Genomic DNA, 15,888 nt, shown 5'->3' with positions numbered 1-15,888 from the left:
GAACACGACAGCTTAGGAGCTCTGCCATACAAGGCACACCTGCTGTGGGTCTCACAGCCCCAGGTGCTGCTGCACACAGGCTGCGGTGCTCAGAAGTGATCCTCAGGAGAGGACGTGGGCCTCAGATTCTGAAGGTTCTAGATTTGCAGGTGACAACATGCCTAGCCGGTCCCTCATACATCAAGCAAACAAACTTACTCCTTCGTTAATCTAAGTGTTCCAAGCATCTGCCAACTTCTCACAAATGTTAATTAATTCAGGCTATCTTCCTACACTTTTGGGGCGGGGTGAGGGTGGAATGACAGTGCTCTCTGATGACTGCCATCACTGTGTTTTGTGCATGTTCATGCCTCAGTGCACACTCAAGTCACAGCCAGCTAATATCTATTGATTATTTCCATGGAACCAAAATGCAGGGTATTCACTCTGGCTATGAGGACAGAAGTAAGGATGTCTCTAAGATGACAGTTTCAAGAACCCAATGCAATCATTTTTGCCCTTTTTTGTTTTGTTTTCAAACTACATCAGAACCTTGGGATGAATCTCTTTCAGTAGATCCCCAAAGGATCAGCTAGGGGAACTGCCAAAGTTTGTGACCCAAGGGAATGACCATGAGCAAGCCCAACCTAGAAGAACAGGAAGTTGAGACACCAAGGTGCAGTTCAAACCGGCACTGGAAGAACATTCCAGCAGCCTGAGAAAGGGAGAGGTTGAGAAGAACATGAAAGAAAATAAAATAATCCTTTCAGCTAGGAAGAGAGAAGGAGCCCAATTTCTAATTTTATATACCAATATGGAAAAACCAACTTGAAAAACGGAGTGAGTGAAGGGCAGGCAAAGACAAATGATAAATTGCAGGAACGAGAAGCCTCCCAGGTCCTCGGGCATCCCACTCAGATTCTGCAGAAAATGACCCACAAAGAAGTCACTTTCCAGCTTCACAGAGTCACACGCCCTGGACATCCTTATTCAGGTTTCGAAAATATCTGAAATCAGTTTGTTTGCTTGTTTTTTGAGACAGAGTCTCACTCTGTTGCCCAGGCTGGAGTGCAGTGGTAAGATCTTGGCTCACTGCAACCTCTGCCTCCCGGGTTCAAGCGATTCTCCTGCCTCAGCGTCCAGAGTAGCTGGGATTACAGGCACTCACCACCACACCCAGCTATTTTTTGTATTTTCAATAGGGACAGAGTTTCACCATATTGGCCAGGCTGGTCTGCTGACCTCAGGTGATCCACAGTTTTTTTAAATGTTTGCTTATTTATTTATTTTTCTGAAACAAAGTCTTGCTCTGTTGCCCAGGCTGGAGTGCAGTGGCACGATCTTGGCTCACTGCAACCTCTGTCTCCCGGGTTCTCGTGTCTCATCCTTCTGAGTAGGTGGGGCTGCAGGCATGTGCCACCATGCCTGGCTAATTTTTGTTCTGTTTTGTTTTTGAGCCAGAGTTTTGCTCTTGTTGCCCAGGCTGGAGTTCAATCTCAGCTCACTGTAACGATCTCAGCTCACTGTAACCTCCACCTCCCCAGTTTGAGTGATTCTCCTGCCTCAGCCTCCCGTGTAGCTAGGATTATGGGTACGCACCACCAAGCCCAGCTAATTTTTGTACTTTTAGTAGAGACAGGGTTTCACCATGTTAGCCAGGCTGGTCTGGAACTCCTCACCTCAGGCGATCTACCTGCCTCGGGCTCCCAAAGTGCTGGGATTACAGGTGTGAGCCACCGTGCCCGGCCAATTCACAGCTAAATTTAATGTAAAATACCCCTAATATCTTTCTAGACACGCTGGATGTTGGGATCGTGTTTGTGGACCAGAAGGACAGAATGGACATCACTCCTGCATCTGTTGAGAACACAGCAAGGGGGTTGGTACAGATGACCGTTCATCTTCATTTAACACCAGGGTTCTCGGATTCAAAGAACTAAAACAGGATGTGACTGAAACCAGGGCGGCAGATTCCCCACCCCCGTGCCACGCAAACCGGCACACTCGTTGTGCTGAAAGAGATAAAAATCAGTCTTTGGGCTTGAAGGGGAAGAAATCCTGTCATCTCTGCTCTTTGCTGAGATACAGCTCAGTGACTGTGTCAAACTCTGGCCCCAGGCTGCCTATGGCCTAGAAAGTATGGAAGGAAAAAAGAAGAAAAATGCTCCTCCATGACAGTCAGCAGCAGATACATTATTCTGACTTTACTTCCCACTCATCACGCCTTTGCTTTTCCATGCAGAGCCAAGTCTGCGGTTGCACTTCTCCAGTGTTGACAGGACAGGTCAATATAACCTGCACAGGTGGCTTTGCAAAGCTAGCCATGAACTACCCAGAACTCAGCTGAACTAGGACAAAAAAAGCAGTGGCGAAGACCAACGCTCCATTTCCCTTTTCTGCTCCATTCAGCAGTAGTTAACAAAACAGATGCAAGGTAAGTACATCTAAGCACGGTTGACCTGGATGTGTTGATCTCTGAGATTCAGCATGTATTATTTTGCCACTGCTTGGATGAAACTACAAATCCCATAGCAAGAAGAAACAAAGGTGGATTTCCAGCCCTACCTACCTGTCCCATTTATTTACAGTGAGTATAGTGGGTCCAACAGAGTGTCCCCCCACATTCATGTCCACCTAGAATGTCAAAATGCAACCTTCTTTGGAAATAGGGATAGATATATATTACAGATGAAATTATAATAATAGAATCATTGTAATTATATAATAACTCAACATAATTATAAAACAATTATACTTATATACAATTGTTATATAATCATATGTACTATAGTATAATTATATTAATGATTATATTATATATTTATATAAGTTAATATATATCATATTTTTTATATATATCATATCTATCAAGATAATATTATATAATAATTAATCATTATAATTATATAATTATAGTATCATTATAATTATATAATTATATAATAATTATAATCATTATAATTAAATAATATACATGAAAGTTACAATCAACTCCTAATGATTTAGAGTAGGTCCTAAATCCAATGACTGGTGTTATTATAAAAAGGCCATGTTAATGACACAGAGACAGGGCAGAAGCCATGTGACTTCAGGCAGAGATTGAAGTGATACAGCCATAAGCCACAGAATGCCAAACGCTGCTTTCACACCAGAAACCAGAAGGAGGCATGAAGCCATTCTTCCCTCAGGGGCTCCAGAGGAATCAATCTTGCCAATACCTTAATTTCAGACTTCTGGCCTCCTAAACTGTGAGAGGATAAATTTCTGTTATTTTAAGCCACCCAGTGTGTAGTAGTTTATTACAGTAGCTCTAAGATATTAGCACTGCAAGCAAATAATCTAGGTTGCAAAGACTTTCCAGGATGGGGCCGGGCGCGGTGGCTCAAGCCTGTAATCCCAGCACTTTGGGAGGCCGAGACGGGCGGATCACGAGGTCAGGAGATCGAGACCATCCTGGCTAACACGGTGAAACCCCGTCTCTACTAAAAAAATACAAAAAACTAGCCGGGCGAGGTGGCAGGCGCCTGTAGTCCCAGCTACTTGGGAGGCTGAGGCAGGAGAATGGCGTAAACCCGGGAGGCGGAGCTTGTAGTGAGGTGAGATCTGGCCACTGCACTCCAGCCTGGGCGACAAAGAGAGACCTCGTCTCAACAAAAAAAAAAAAAAAAAAAAAAAAAAAAAAGACTTTCCAGGATGGAGAGCTGGGGTTCGCCAAGTAGCCCAAATGCATTATGGGCCATTGAAGGGCTGAAATGAAACAGGCAGGATGTAGCAGGGAAGTGCTGTCTAAGGAAGGGGAGGGAGGCTGGATCTCAAATCCCTAGGTTCTCAACTTCTGCAGATTCTTCTATGAATGGAAGCAACAGAACATCTGGTTTGAAAGAGCTCTGCAGGCTCAGGTAATGGCCAATGCCAGCTTTGATCAGGGTGGACCAAAGTACAGAGGGTTCTTCCCCCATGCTCTGCTCCAGGAAGAACCCCCCCAGGAACCCCACACCATCCTAGAAGATGGAGAAGGACGACCACATGATTAGAATGGGATTTCCCACCAGCCCCATGGAAATGGGCTCAATCAGATTTAAAATCCAAAAATGTGTGATTTGAGAGGCTGAGACACAAGGATTGCTTGAGGCCAGAAGCTCAAGAACAGCCTGGGCAACACAGCAAGACCCCTGACTCTGAAAAATAAGCAAGTAAATAAATCAGTCAGGTGTGGTGGCATGCACCTGTACTCTCTTAGCGACTCGGGAGGCTGAGATGAGAGGACGGCTTGAGCCCAGGATTTCAAGGCTGCAGTGACCTATGATTGCGCTACTGGACTCCAGCCTGGGTGACAGAGCAAGACCTTGTCTCTAAAAATTTAAAAAAAAAAAGTTCAAGAATATGACCTTTCTGGTACACTTAAGTTAATGGAATAAAATGCACATTCCCTGGAAGGGTTTTCAATGAGAAAATGTTCAAATACTTTTCACAAATGAATCCTTTGGGCAAATCTTTCTCATTCAAAAACTAGAGAAGCCCCAAAGGGCATTTAAGATGGACAGACCAGCCCTTCATTGACTTACCTTTCTTGGAAGCTAAACCAGTTTCCTTCACACTATTCACGTACAGCCTTCGAATACCATCTTCTTCCACAGAAGAAAGTAAAAACCCTGTGAAACACAGAAAGGCAGAATGGCAGGGCTCACACCTTCTGAATGTTTAGCAAACAACAGGAAGTGCCTGCTGTGAACTAGGTATGTTTCATGTTTGTCATTATAGTTTGGAGTGATTGTTTCTTCTTGTTTTACAAAGCAGAAAAGGTATATTTTTAGATCACTCTGGAAGTCACTACTTGTAAAAACAGAGATTACTAGGTATGCCTATCTTCATATTACCTACCAATCAACTCAAAGGAAAGCAAATTATTTTGTTTAATCCTGCTTCCTGGTAAACTCCATCATTTTTTTTTTTTTTTCCATACTCTCCTCCAAAGCAGAAAACAGAAAGATTAGCTTACCTCAGAGTCCCCAGACATTTTTCATCCAATCTATGTCCTAGAATATGTTACAACTGTACTGTTGGAGGGTGTGTGTTCATCCACGTGTATGACTATATGGACACTGGTTTCATTTAATGCAATTGTGCAAATAGGAGCAAGATGCAACTCACATTACGAATCTGTGATGTGAATAACACATTACAGAAACTGTACCTGATTTCACACTCTAGCAGTATTGGATCAGAAGATTATCTTATACTTCTCTGGACTTCCAGAGCTCAAAGCCAATTTGCTAATTAACCTTGGGCTCTGTTTCATCCTTCAGAGAGCAAAGCAGAGTGAGGCCCAGGTATTCTATGTGGCTTGAGGATTTTAGGTACTCAAAACTCTATGGTTACCGGTCCTGGTCACTCCTGTTTCCAGACCGCCTCATGTAAAATTCTTCCCTAATCAATTACGTCAGGGTCCACAATGAATACCTATTTTGCTAAAGGAAAGAAATACCTTTGCAGATATTTCTACAAAGGACAATGGGAACACACGTCATTGTATATATCTGCAATAATTTCAGCTCTGGAAGAAAAATCATCCCATAATATAGATAGCTGTCTTAATGCTGAGGGGAAAGCAGTGGTTGAAAAAAAAACAAAAAAACAAACAGGCAAACAGCAAAACAGAATCAAGACTGGGTCCCAGGGAGTCATTGAGCCTTTTGAGGCCATGTCATGATGAACATATGGCTTTTTGTTTAGTTTATAGGACCAGGAAATGGATTACCTCACATCAGCAAAAGTGCTAATTGCCATCGCCCTCTCAAGTCCCATAACCCCCTCAGATAGGGAACGGCACAGGGCCACCCCTGAAGACTCTCCAAAGTCATTTCATTCTCTTATTTTAAATTCTCTCCTTTCAGCAACTTCTAACTTTCAGATTAAGAGTCAAGAAGCCCTGCTGAAATCAAAATATTTTTACACAAGAATCATTTAAGTTACATGAGCCTTAACACAGGTGTATTTATCTGCATTGTAGTAGAAAATTTCTTTAAAAATCTGTTAGGACAGAGAGAATCAAGGGCTATGTCATCGGAAAGAATGAATAGGACTCATCTAAATATCGGAATTTCCTTTCTGAAATGCCACCATTCTATTACAATGAGACCTTTTTTTTTTTTCTTTTTAAAGAGACAAGGTCTTGCTCTGTCCCCTAGGCTGGAATGCAGTGGTGTGATCATAGCTTATTGTAGCTTCAAACTCCTGGGTTCAGGCAATTCCCTACCTCATCTACCAGAAGAGCTGGGACTACACGTAAGTGCTACCACGCTTGGCTAATTTTTTTAATTTTTTAATTTTTTTGTAGAGATGGGGTCTTACTATGTTGCCCAGGCTGGTCTCAAACTCCTGGCCTCATGCGATCCTCCCACCTCTGCCTCTCACAGTGTTGAGATTACACGTGTGCACTACTGAGCCCGGCCCCAGTTTTTTTTCTATTAAAAAATTAGCACCCCTGTGGGGTACCAGGAAACACCTTTGCTTAACTGGAAGATGGCAGAAGAGGCAACACGGTGAGAGCCTGCTGCAAGTCACCTGAAGCCGAGTCGATGGAGATATGGAGACACCTCAGGTATTGATTTGCTCCATTCCCTCTTGTGTGTGTTTTTTGTTTGTTTGGTTTTTGTTTTTGTTTTTTTTTTTTGAGATGGAGTCTCATTCTGTTGTCTAGGCTGGAGTGCAGTGGTGCGATCTCAGCTCACTACAACCTCTGCCTCCTGGGTTAAAGCGATTTCTTGTTTTACAAAGTAAATCCCTAGTAGCTGGGATTACAGGCACACACCATCACACTCAGCTAATTTTTCTAATTTTGGTAGAGATGAGATTTCGTCTGCTGGACAGACTGGTCTCAAACTCCTGACTTCAAGTGATCCACCCGCCTCGGCTTCCCGAAGTGCTGGGATTACAGGTGTGAGCCACCATACCCGGCCATTCCCTGTTTTCTTGGTCTTCTTTTTTTATAATCAAAAGGTTAAAAATAGAAGTGAGAACAGAGGAGACTTCCAGTCTGAGGACTGCAATTGATTATGTAATTTGTACCGGACAACTGGGTAAAAAGAACAGGTCGAAGAAACAGATCAGACATCTCTAATTAGTGGGGAAATCTCTATGACAGGAAAGAGGATGGGAGAAAGGATAATGGGCCTAAGCTCCTTTTTTGAAGATCACCCGAATGAAAGCCAAAAATTTACCAAAGTGAATAGCACTTTAGCTCTGTACTGGAATTCATACTGGACACTGGTTTAGTGGTCAAACAGGAGCCCCCTCTCACTGTTCCAGGAAGGAAGCCCTCCCCACACCTTGCCTTGCAACAAACATGTGAGCGGCTTCCATTTAAAGTTGCCAATACTTTGCACACTAGGGGGAAAACATTATAACCATCTCCTATATGAACAAATATAAAGAAAATTATGAAATATCCTACAGCAGGATTAAGTGGAGCTGAATGAAGAACATGATGATTGTAACAGTTAATCAGCAAAGTCAGATCTATTTCTTTTAAATAGGATAGCAATGCTGTAACTCTCAGCAGACAACTCTAATATCGTCTAAAATGATTGCCAACAGGGGGCGGAGGGAAATTATTCAATATAAATCGATGTATCCACCAATTGGAAGGCTGTTTGCTTCAAACACAGGAAGGGATCATGAGTGGCAAGTGGAATAATAATGATCAGGAGAATGAAGGAAGTGCTTAAAACTAAGTGATGAAACTAAGGTTGGGTGTGGTGGCTCATGCCTATAATCTTAGCACTCTTGGGAGGCTGAGGCGGGAGGAATGCATGAGCCCAGGAGTTTGAGACTAGACCTGGCAACACAGTGAGACCCTGTCTCAACAAAAAATTTTTTTAAACATTAGCTGGGCGTGGTAGCAAGTGCCTTATAGTCCCAGCTACTTGGGAGGCTGAGGTGGGAAGGATGGCTCGAGCCTAGGAGGTTGAGGCTGCAGGGAGTCATGATCCCACCACTGCACTCCAGCCTGGGTGACAGAGTAAGATCCTGTCTCAAAAAAGAAAAAAGAAACTAAGAACAAACTCATGAGATGAACCACCAAAAGATTCCTCACCCTGGAAAAACCATAACATGATAAACAATAGAGAATTACTCAAAACTAGAGTCCAGGATACAACAAAAATTCAGATAACAAGCACAGGCACCTATAACATGAGGAGAACACATGACTAAAAAATATAATAGTACTAGAAGTACCCAGAGAAAAGGAATACTAAGCTGCTGAAATGACGCATTCTACTTCAAGGCAGCCTAGGGCCTCATGCTTAGTCTAAGTATCATGTAATTGGATATGTGAACCAATTTCAACAGTAAGGTCTGGGAGTGAGCTGAAGGTGGAGAGACGGGCAAGAGAGAGAAATTAAGTAAATGTTCCCTCTTTAAATGTGTTCAGTCAGTTGGATTATTAAATTATATTTTCCTCCCTAAAGTGTTCTAAAATAGAAAGCAGCATTTGATCTGTATGGTGAGGTGTTTTTGTGTTTGCGCTAGTAGCTTTTACTTGTACCAAACTCAGTATCTAACCGGAAGCCACTTAGCGGGGTGTTAATATTAGATACAGATGGGCTGAATTTCGATGCTGTGGTAGCTTTTAATCCAGAGGCAATCAGATCTCTGAGGATTGGGGGAATCTTTCACCTCTTCAATCAATATGCTGTTGGAACATCACACGCCAAAACCAACCCGAGCACGGAGAAGAAGTGATTTAACTGAGCTCATTAGCCATGCGTGGCAGGGCTTTTCATTTTTCTTTGAAACGGAGTCTCACTCTGTCACCGGGCTGGAGTGCAGTGGCGCGATCTCGGCTCACTGCAACCTCTGCCTCCCAGGTTCAAGTGATTCTCCTGCCTCAGCCTCCTGAGTACCTGGGACTACAGGCGCGTGTCACCACGCCCAGCTAATTTTTGTATCTTTAGTAGAGACGGGGTTTCATCATGTTGGCCAGGATGATCTCGATCTCTTGACCTCGTGATCCGTCCGCCTTGGCCTCCCAAAATGCTGGGATTACAGGCGTGAGCCTCTGCGTCTGGCCTGTGGCAGGGCTTTTCAAAGTGAAGTCCAGGAACGGGGCCAACTGTTGGCTAACGGCAGTAACGTAAGGACAGAAATCGAGACTAAGCATTGAGAACCTCTTGGAACCTTGACATTGCCACAACCTCCAAGCGTGGAATTTAGTATTTCACAAAAGCAGTGGTAGTTACAAAAGAGTGGAAATTAAAACAAAACAAAATACCTGCTTCTTTGCATCAGATGGGTTGAGAAGCACTGTCTGTAATACTCTCAAGACTGATGCCTGGTGCCCTGTCATACCTTCCTCAGGGGGTAAAAGTAAATGGGTTCTGTGAGTAATTCAGTCACTTTAACAAAAAGTATTAAATAGTATACAAACGATAGCAGTTTTATGCCCAGTTCCAATTTTGGGGTCCCTGAATCACTCAATCTTAGAATCAGAGTCCAAGAGCTTTGAAATTCAGCCTTCTGAACTTGATCCTTGCTAGTTTATCCTTACTCAACAAAAATTAAGTAAACTGAAGAGAAAAAGAATCATCATTACGGGAGCATCTAATTTTGGAGGATCCAGGCACTTCACTGCCACCAATTACTGAGGTCGGCTTTTTGCTGCATAATAAGCCGCTCATAAACATTTATTCCTTGCCATGAGAAACATTCTCCTGGCTTTATGATGTCTTTAGTTTTAAGGTCAAGAAATAAACAGCATAAAGTTATAATGCAAGTGGCCAGGATTCAAAAATGGGTTCTCTTCATTAGGCCCAAATCCTCTATTGAGTATTCTGAGATGAAGATTGGTGGCCTACAGGGGAAGGTGCAGAAGGAATGCAATATCCCACTGCTCAGAAAAGAGTTTAAAGATTTTCAAATGCTAAAACGCTTAGTAACTTTGGCCAGGCGCAGTGGCTCACGCCTGTAATCCCAGCACTTTGGAAGGCCAAGGTGGGTGGATCAGTTGAGGTCAGGAGTTCAAGACCATCCTGGCCAACACAGTAAAACTCGTCTCTTCTAAAAGTTCAAAAATTAGCCGGGCATGTTGGCACATGCCTGTAATTTCAGCTACTCGGGAGGCAGAGGTTGCAGTGAGCTGAGATCGCATCACTGCACTCCAGCCTGGGCGACAGAGGGAAACTGTGTCCTTAAAAAAAAAAAAAAAAAGAAAGAAAGCAAGCTTAATAACTTGATTCAGAGAGAAATCTTTTTTTTTTTTTTGAGACGGAGTCTCACTCTATCACCCAGGCTGAAGTGCAGTGGCATGATCTTGGCTCACTGCAAGCTCCGCCTCCCGGGTTCACACCATTCTCTTGCCTCAGCCTCCCGATTACCTGGGACTACAGGTGCCCACCACTGTCCGGCTAATTTTTTGTATTTTAAGTAGAGCTGGGGTTTCACCATGTTAGCCGGGATGCTCTCGATCTCCTGACTTCGTGATCTGCCCGCCTCGGTGTCCCAAAGTGCTGGGATTACAGGCGTGAGCCACCGTGCCCGGCCGGTTCAGAGAGAAATCTTAAGTGAACATATGCGGTAGTCTTTATGTCTTTCCACCAGGAACTTTGTTCTCCTTCTGCCAAACAGTAGAATCACACTTCTACGCTCCGTTGTAGGTAGGTATGGCTGTGACTCCCAATGAATTGGGAGTGGGACAACATCTGCTTTCCCACCTCCTCTTCCCCCTCTGCTTAGTGACAAGCACTGTCCCAGGTGGCAGCTGCTCCAGGCCTGGGTGTGGAATGAGGACAACGTATGGAGTCCCAGCCAACCCACAAAGGATGCATGGTGAATGTGAGAAATAAATGTCACTGTTTCGAGCCACTGGGCTTCGGTGGCTGTCTGTCACCTCAGCTAACCTCGCCGCTCCTGACTGAGCACAGTATGGATTTTCCTCACTTAATTTACTCAGGCACCAATTCTGTTACTATTCAAGCCATACACTGTAATGCTAAGTAAAGAAGACTGGTCTTAAACATATGGAAAGGAATATATATTTAACTCCACCAGAACGTAGACAACCGCCTAGGAAAGCATTAACACAGTAGGCTTGACTGCTATTCTTCGAAAGGCCCGCTTACAAATTTGGACCTTGGCTGGCATCCTGAGAACCTGGATTTTGGGAGGGTTCCCAACACCCTACGTGGCTCACGGTGCCTAAACTGTGTGTACAAACAATGGGATTCATGGTGAACGCCTACTTTCCTCCTGGGAGTCTGGAATTTTGGTGCGTGCTAGGCAGAGCTTGCCTAGGGAACCGGCCTCCCCAGAAAAGCCCTGGGCATTGAGTCTCTAACCACCTTCCCCAGGAGGGAGCATTTCTCAGGTGTCCTCACAACTTGGTGCTGGGGAAGTTATCCTCATTCTACGTGACTCCACTGAAACAGGGCTCGCTGAAGTCACACCTGGTTTCCCCTAGACTTTGTTCCACGCGTCTTTTCCCTTTGCAGATTTTGCTTTGTATTGATATAGGAGTTAAGATGAAATGATTTAGGCACAGAGTGAAGGGAAGAAAGTCCTCAGTAAGGTTTTCCTTTTAATGAAAAGCAGCCCCCAAATAATTTTCTTTTCTAACAAAAAGCAGCCTGCAAAATTGAGCCGCACACATAGACACTGGTGAATGCTGGCAGTTGTGCCAATAGGAAAAGGCGAGCTGGAACTAAGCATGTTCAAAACGGTGGCTCCATCCTCTCTTCTCTTTGCCAGCCACCTGTACAGTAAGGAGCAGTGAACATGGCCCCCGCCAGGCAAAGACGCCATTTGCATAATAAAGTTAGGACAGGGCAGCCAGCTTCCCTGCATGCTGTGTAGACGTCACACCTGGTCCAACCAATCTGTGGGCCCTATGTAAATCTGACACCACCTCCTCAAGCCTGGCTATAAAATCTTCCACCGATGGCCGGAAGACCCACTCGGGCACCCCTCTCTCCCTGCAGGAGAGACAGCTATTCTCCTTTCTCTTTTTTTGCCTATTAAACCTCTACTCCTAAACCCACCTGTGTGTCTGCATCCGCGATTCCCTTGGTGTGAGACAATGAACCTTGGGTATTCACCCAAGACAATGAAGCCACTTCAGTATAATTTTGCTATTAAAAAAACAGTTGTGAGTACGACCAGATGCTGAGCTCTGCGGGTCTTCCTAGTGAATCAGCAAACCTCGGGATGGTCTTGGGGATCCCGCAACACAAAACCAAAGTAAGTTCCTTTAACATGACTTGTATGGGAAGGGAGGATAATGTCTATGTTTTCAAGAGAGGGGTGTAAAAGAAGAATTCCTACATTACTAAGGTACATCATAGTACATGTTAAACAAAAATTATGGGAGGCTGCTGTTGTGAACTGAGTTCCTGCATTACGCCCAAAAGGCCAGATCAAATAAAAAATGGAATCACTCATGCTGGATGCCACATAATCAAACTAAAACTTTCAGGAAGCAGGTAGATCCCCAAACAGACCAGTTTTTCCTGAAAACAAGAGATTCTGGTCTACCATAATCAGCAAAATAAGTATGTCCCCTCTGCTTTAACCCTTACAAAAAAGTAACCTGAAGTAAGCTAATGTTAGACAATCAAGTTTCTTCTTCCACTGTTCTGTTTCCTTGTCTCCACCTTACAAAAATCACTGTTCTGCCATTGCCCAGAGGGAGCTCTCATTCTATTTTCTAGAACGGAGGCTGCCCCATGCACGAATCACAAATGAAAGCCAATCAGATTTATAACTAAACTAGTTGTAATTTTATCTTTTGACATATAAAATAACCTACCCACTTCCTTTTTATGACAGTAGAACCCCAGTAACTAAAGTTATGAAATTTAACACCAAAGTCTACAGCGTACCCAGAGTAAATATCCCTTTTTTTCCCTAGTGTGGCTACCCCCCACAGCACAGGAGCCAGATACACTGTCTGTTTTAGACAGGACCCAAAGGCATTTTGTTGAACTGTAAATAAATACACGCTTACATAAGAAATGCTTTACCTTAAAACACAAAGAAACACAAACTTACCGTAAGTATCGGCAGCTGTGTCTGACTTCTCAATGTGGATGCTCTGAGTGACTTTTGGACAGATTTCAATTTCTTTGTATAGCTGAAAGTTACAAAGAGAAATCTAATTAGAATTTCATTATAACTAACGTTAAAAAATCGTCATTTCATAAGTCTATTTTTTCACAAGTGATACTTATGTGAATTTGCACTTCATAATCTTTTCATTAAACGGAACTCATTAAGAGTAAAAAGAAAAAGTAAAAACTTACAACTGTCATCCTCAAACATAGCCACAGTTTGGTTTCTAAATAATTCCTCCACATCACTCTCTATCTATTCCTACCCAATGTCTTTCATAGACCTGAAAAATAATGCTAAAGTAATGGAGGCCTCTAGCTGTGGGGAGAAAAAAGTTTATTAAAATCAGGAAGAGGTTATAAAGATCTTGGTATGGAATTCATGGAAATAAGATAAATCTCCATGCTTCCCTTCCAAAAAGTTCATGATAGTACAAATAAGTAGAGACAAATGTTAGCATTGAAACAGAAAACAAATTACATAAAGAGGATATTCTTTTTTTAGCCACTGAACTTTATCGAAATTAGCTAGAATACTGAAGTACACAAATTAATCAGCCCTCTAAAAGCCCAAGAAAGGAAATCACTTATGACTAAGTCCTCAAAAGCAATTGCAACAAAAAAGAAAATGGAAAAGTGAGACCTAATTAAACTAAAGAGCTTCTGCACAGAAAAAGAAATTATCAATACACAGACAACCTACAGTATGGGAGAAAATATTTACAAGCTATGCATCTGACAAAGGTGTACTATCCAGAATCTACAAGGAACTCAAATCAACAAAAAATGAATAATCTCATCAAAAAATGGGCAAAAGACATGAACAGGCACTTCTCAAGACATATATGTGGCCAATAAATACATGAAAAAATGTACACATCGCTAATCATCAGAGAAACGTAAACCAAAACCACAATGAGACACCATCTCACACCAGTCAGAATGGCTATTATTAAAAAGTCAAAAAAACAACAAATGCTGGTGAGGCTGCAGAGAGAAGGGAATGCTTTTTTTTTTTTTTTTTTTTTTTCTTTTGAGACGGAGTGTTGCTCTGTTGCCCAGGCTGGAGTGCAGCGGTGAGATCTCGGCTCGCTGCAACCTCTATCTCCAGGGTTCAAGCAACTCTCCTGCCTTAGCCTCCCGAGTAGCTGGGATTACAGGCATTTGCTGCCACATCTGGCTTTTTTTTTTTTTTGTATTTTTAGTAGAGATAGGGTTTCGCCATGTTGGCCATGCTGGTCTCGAACTCTGATCTCAAATGATCCGCCCGCCTCAGCCTCCCAAAGCGCAGGGGTTACAGGCGTGAGCCACCATGCCCAGCCGAGAAGGAAACGCTTATACACTGTTGTTGGGAATGTAAATTAGTTCAGCCACTGTGGAAAGCAGTTTGGAGATTTCTCAAAAAACTTAAAACAGAACTACCACTTGACTCAGCTATCCCATTACTTGGTATATATCCAGATGAAAATAAATCATTCTACCAAAAAGACACATGCACTTGTATGTTCATGGCAGCACTATTCACAATAGCAAAGATGTGGAATCAATCTATATGCCCACCCAGGGTGGACTGGATAAAGAAAACGTGGTACACGTATACCACGGAATACTAGGTAGCCATGGAAAAGAACAAAATCATGTCCTTTGCAGCAACACGGAAGCAGCTGGAAGCCATTTTCCTACATGAATTAACACAGGAACAGAAAACCAAATACCTTCTCACTTACAACTAGGGGCTAAACAACGAGTACTCATGGACATAAAAATGGCAACAATAGATACTGGGGACTACCAGAGGGGGAAGGAGAGAGGAGGAGAAGGGTTGTGGAACTAACTGCTGGGCACTAGGCTTACTACCTAGGTGACAGGATCAATAGTACCCCAAACCTCAGCATCATGGAATATACTCAGGTAACAAACTTGCACATGTGCCCCTTGAATCTAAAATAAGAGTTAACATTATTTAAAAATTTTTTTAAACAAAAAAGGCTGGAAAAAGAGCTTTATGCATAGTCAAGATGAGAACGGTGCAAAGTTCACACATCAGAAATTGTTTAAATTAATCGATATTTCATTTTCAAATGTCAAGATCTATCATCAAGACAATAACTTACGGAGTTCTGACCATATGTCATGCCTCTCACGCTAACTCCAAGAGACAAGCGTGATCTCCATTTTACAAATAAAGGCAAGAGCCTAAAGAGAATGTACTTTCCTAAGTTCAGAAGACCCGTTCACACACAGCTGGGATTATGAACCCAGGGCTCACTGGCTCCAGAGCTGCACTCTTTCCACTACACTACAATGCCTCCCAGATCAGCCCTCACCGGAACACAGGGTATGAAAGCAAAGGGAACCTACTCTCCTAGGTCAGTCAAAGGTTCAAATCCAAAATTTACAATAAAAACTCACAAACAAATAGATGTGTCAAATGCTCATATAGATTTTTAAAATTATTACTCTATCTTGAAATGAAAACCAATTTTGAGCCAAGGTCAAGAACAAAAACTGTGGCCGTTAGCACTAAAGAGAAGTCTTGATGATTATTTAAACTTGCCCACATCTCTGACCACACCGCCATTTTGTCCAAAAACAATTTTATTCGGGCAGGTAGAAAAGAGTGGCCAGTCTCTTGTCTTTATTTGCTTGGGGCATTTGAGAGGTCAGCATAATACTTATGACTCAGGAGCCTGGAAAGCGTTTGCTATAATAGAAGGCTAAGGAGTGTAGGGGGTAGGAACGTGGACAGGACGGCTTGGATCCTCTTAAACATCTTAATTTAATGCAACTCCCACCACATGCAACG

At 42.9% G+C, this 15,888-nt stretch overlaps 1 protein-coding gene across 6 annotated transcripts in view; it reads right to left on the bottom strand.

Moving 5' to 3' along the window:
* The window catches only part of TIAM1 (TIAM Rac1 associated GEF 1), a 348,490-nt gene that overhangs the window by 63,661 nt on the left and 268,941 nt on the right, over positions 1-15,888 (bottom strand). For all 6 annotated transcript variants that reach the window (XM_037990630.2, XM_073009856.1, XM_073009851.1 and 3 more), the window contains 2 exons: positions 13,024-13,105; positions 4,545-4,631 (listed from right to left, as the gene is read on the bottom strand). In XM_037990630.2, the coding sequence (XP_037846558.1) occupies positions 4,545-4,631; positions 13,024-13,105 (169 nt within the window). The remainder of the gene's footprint in view (positions 1-4,544; positions 4,632-13,023; positions 13,106-15,888) is intronic.

Source organism: Chlorocebus sabaeus, chromosome 2 (genome assembly GCF_047675955.1).
Source record: "Chlorocebus sabaeus isolate Y175 chromosome 2, mChlSab1.0.hap1, whole genome shotgun sequence".
NCBI classification, from domain to species: domain Eukaryota; kingdom Metazoa; phylum Chordata; class Mammalia; order Primates; family Cercopithecidae; genus Chlorocebus; species Chlorocebus sabaeus.
Note: the sequence above shows the minus strand (reverse complement) of the source record. Positions and strands in the feature narration are given on the sequence as shown.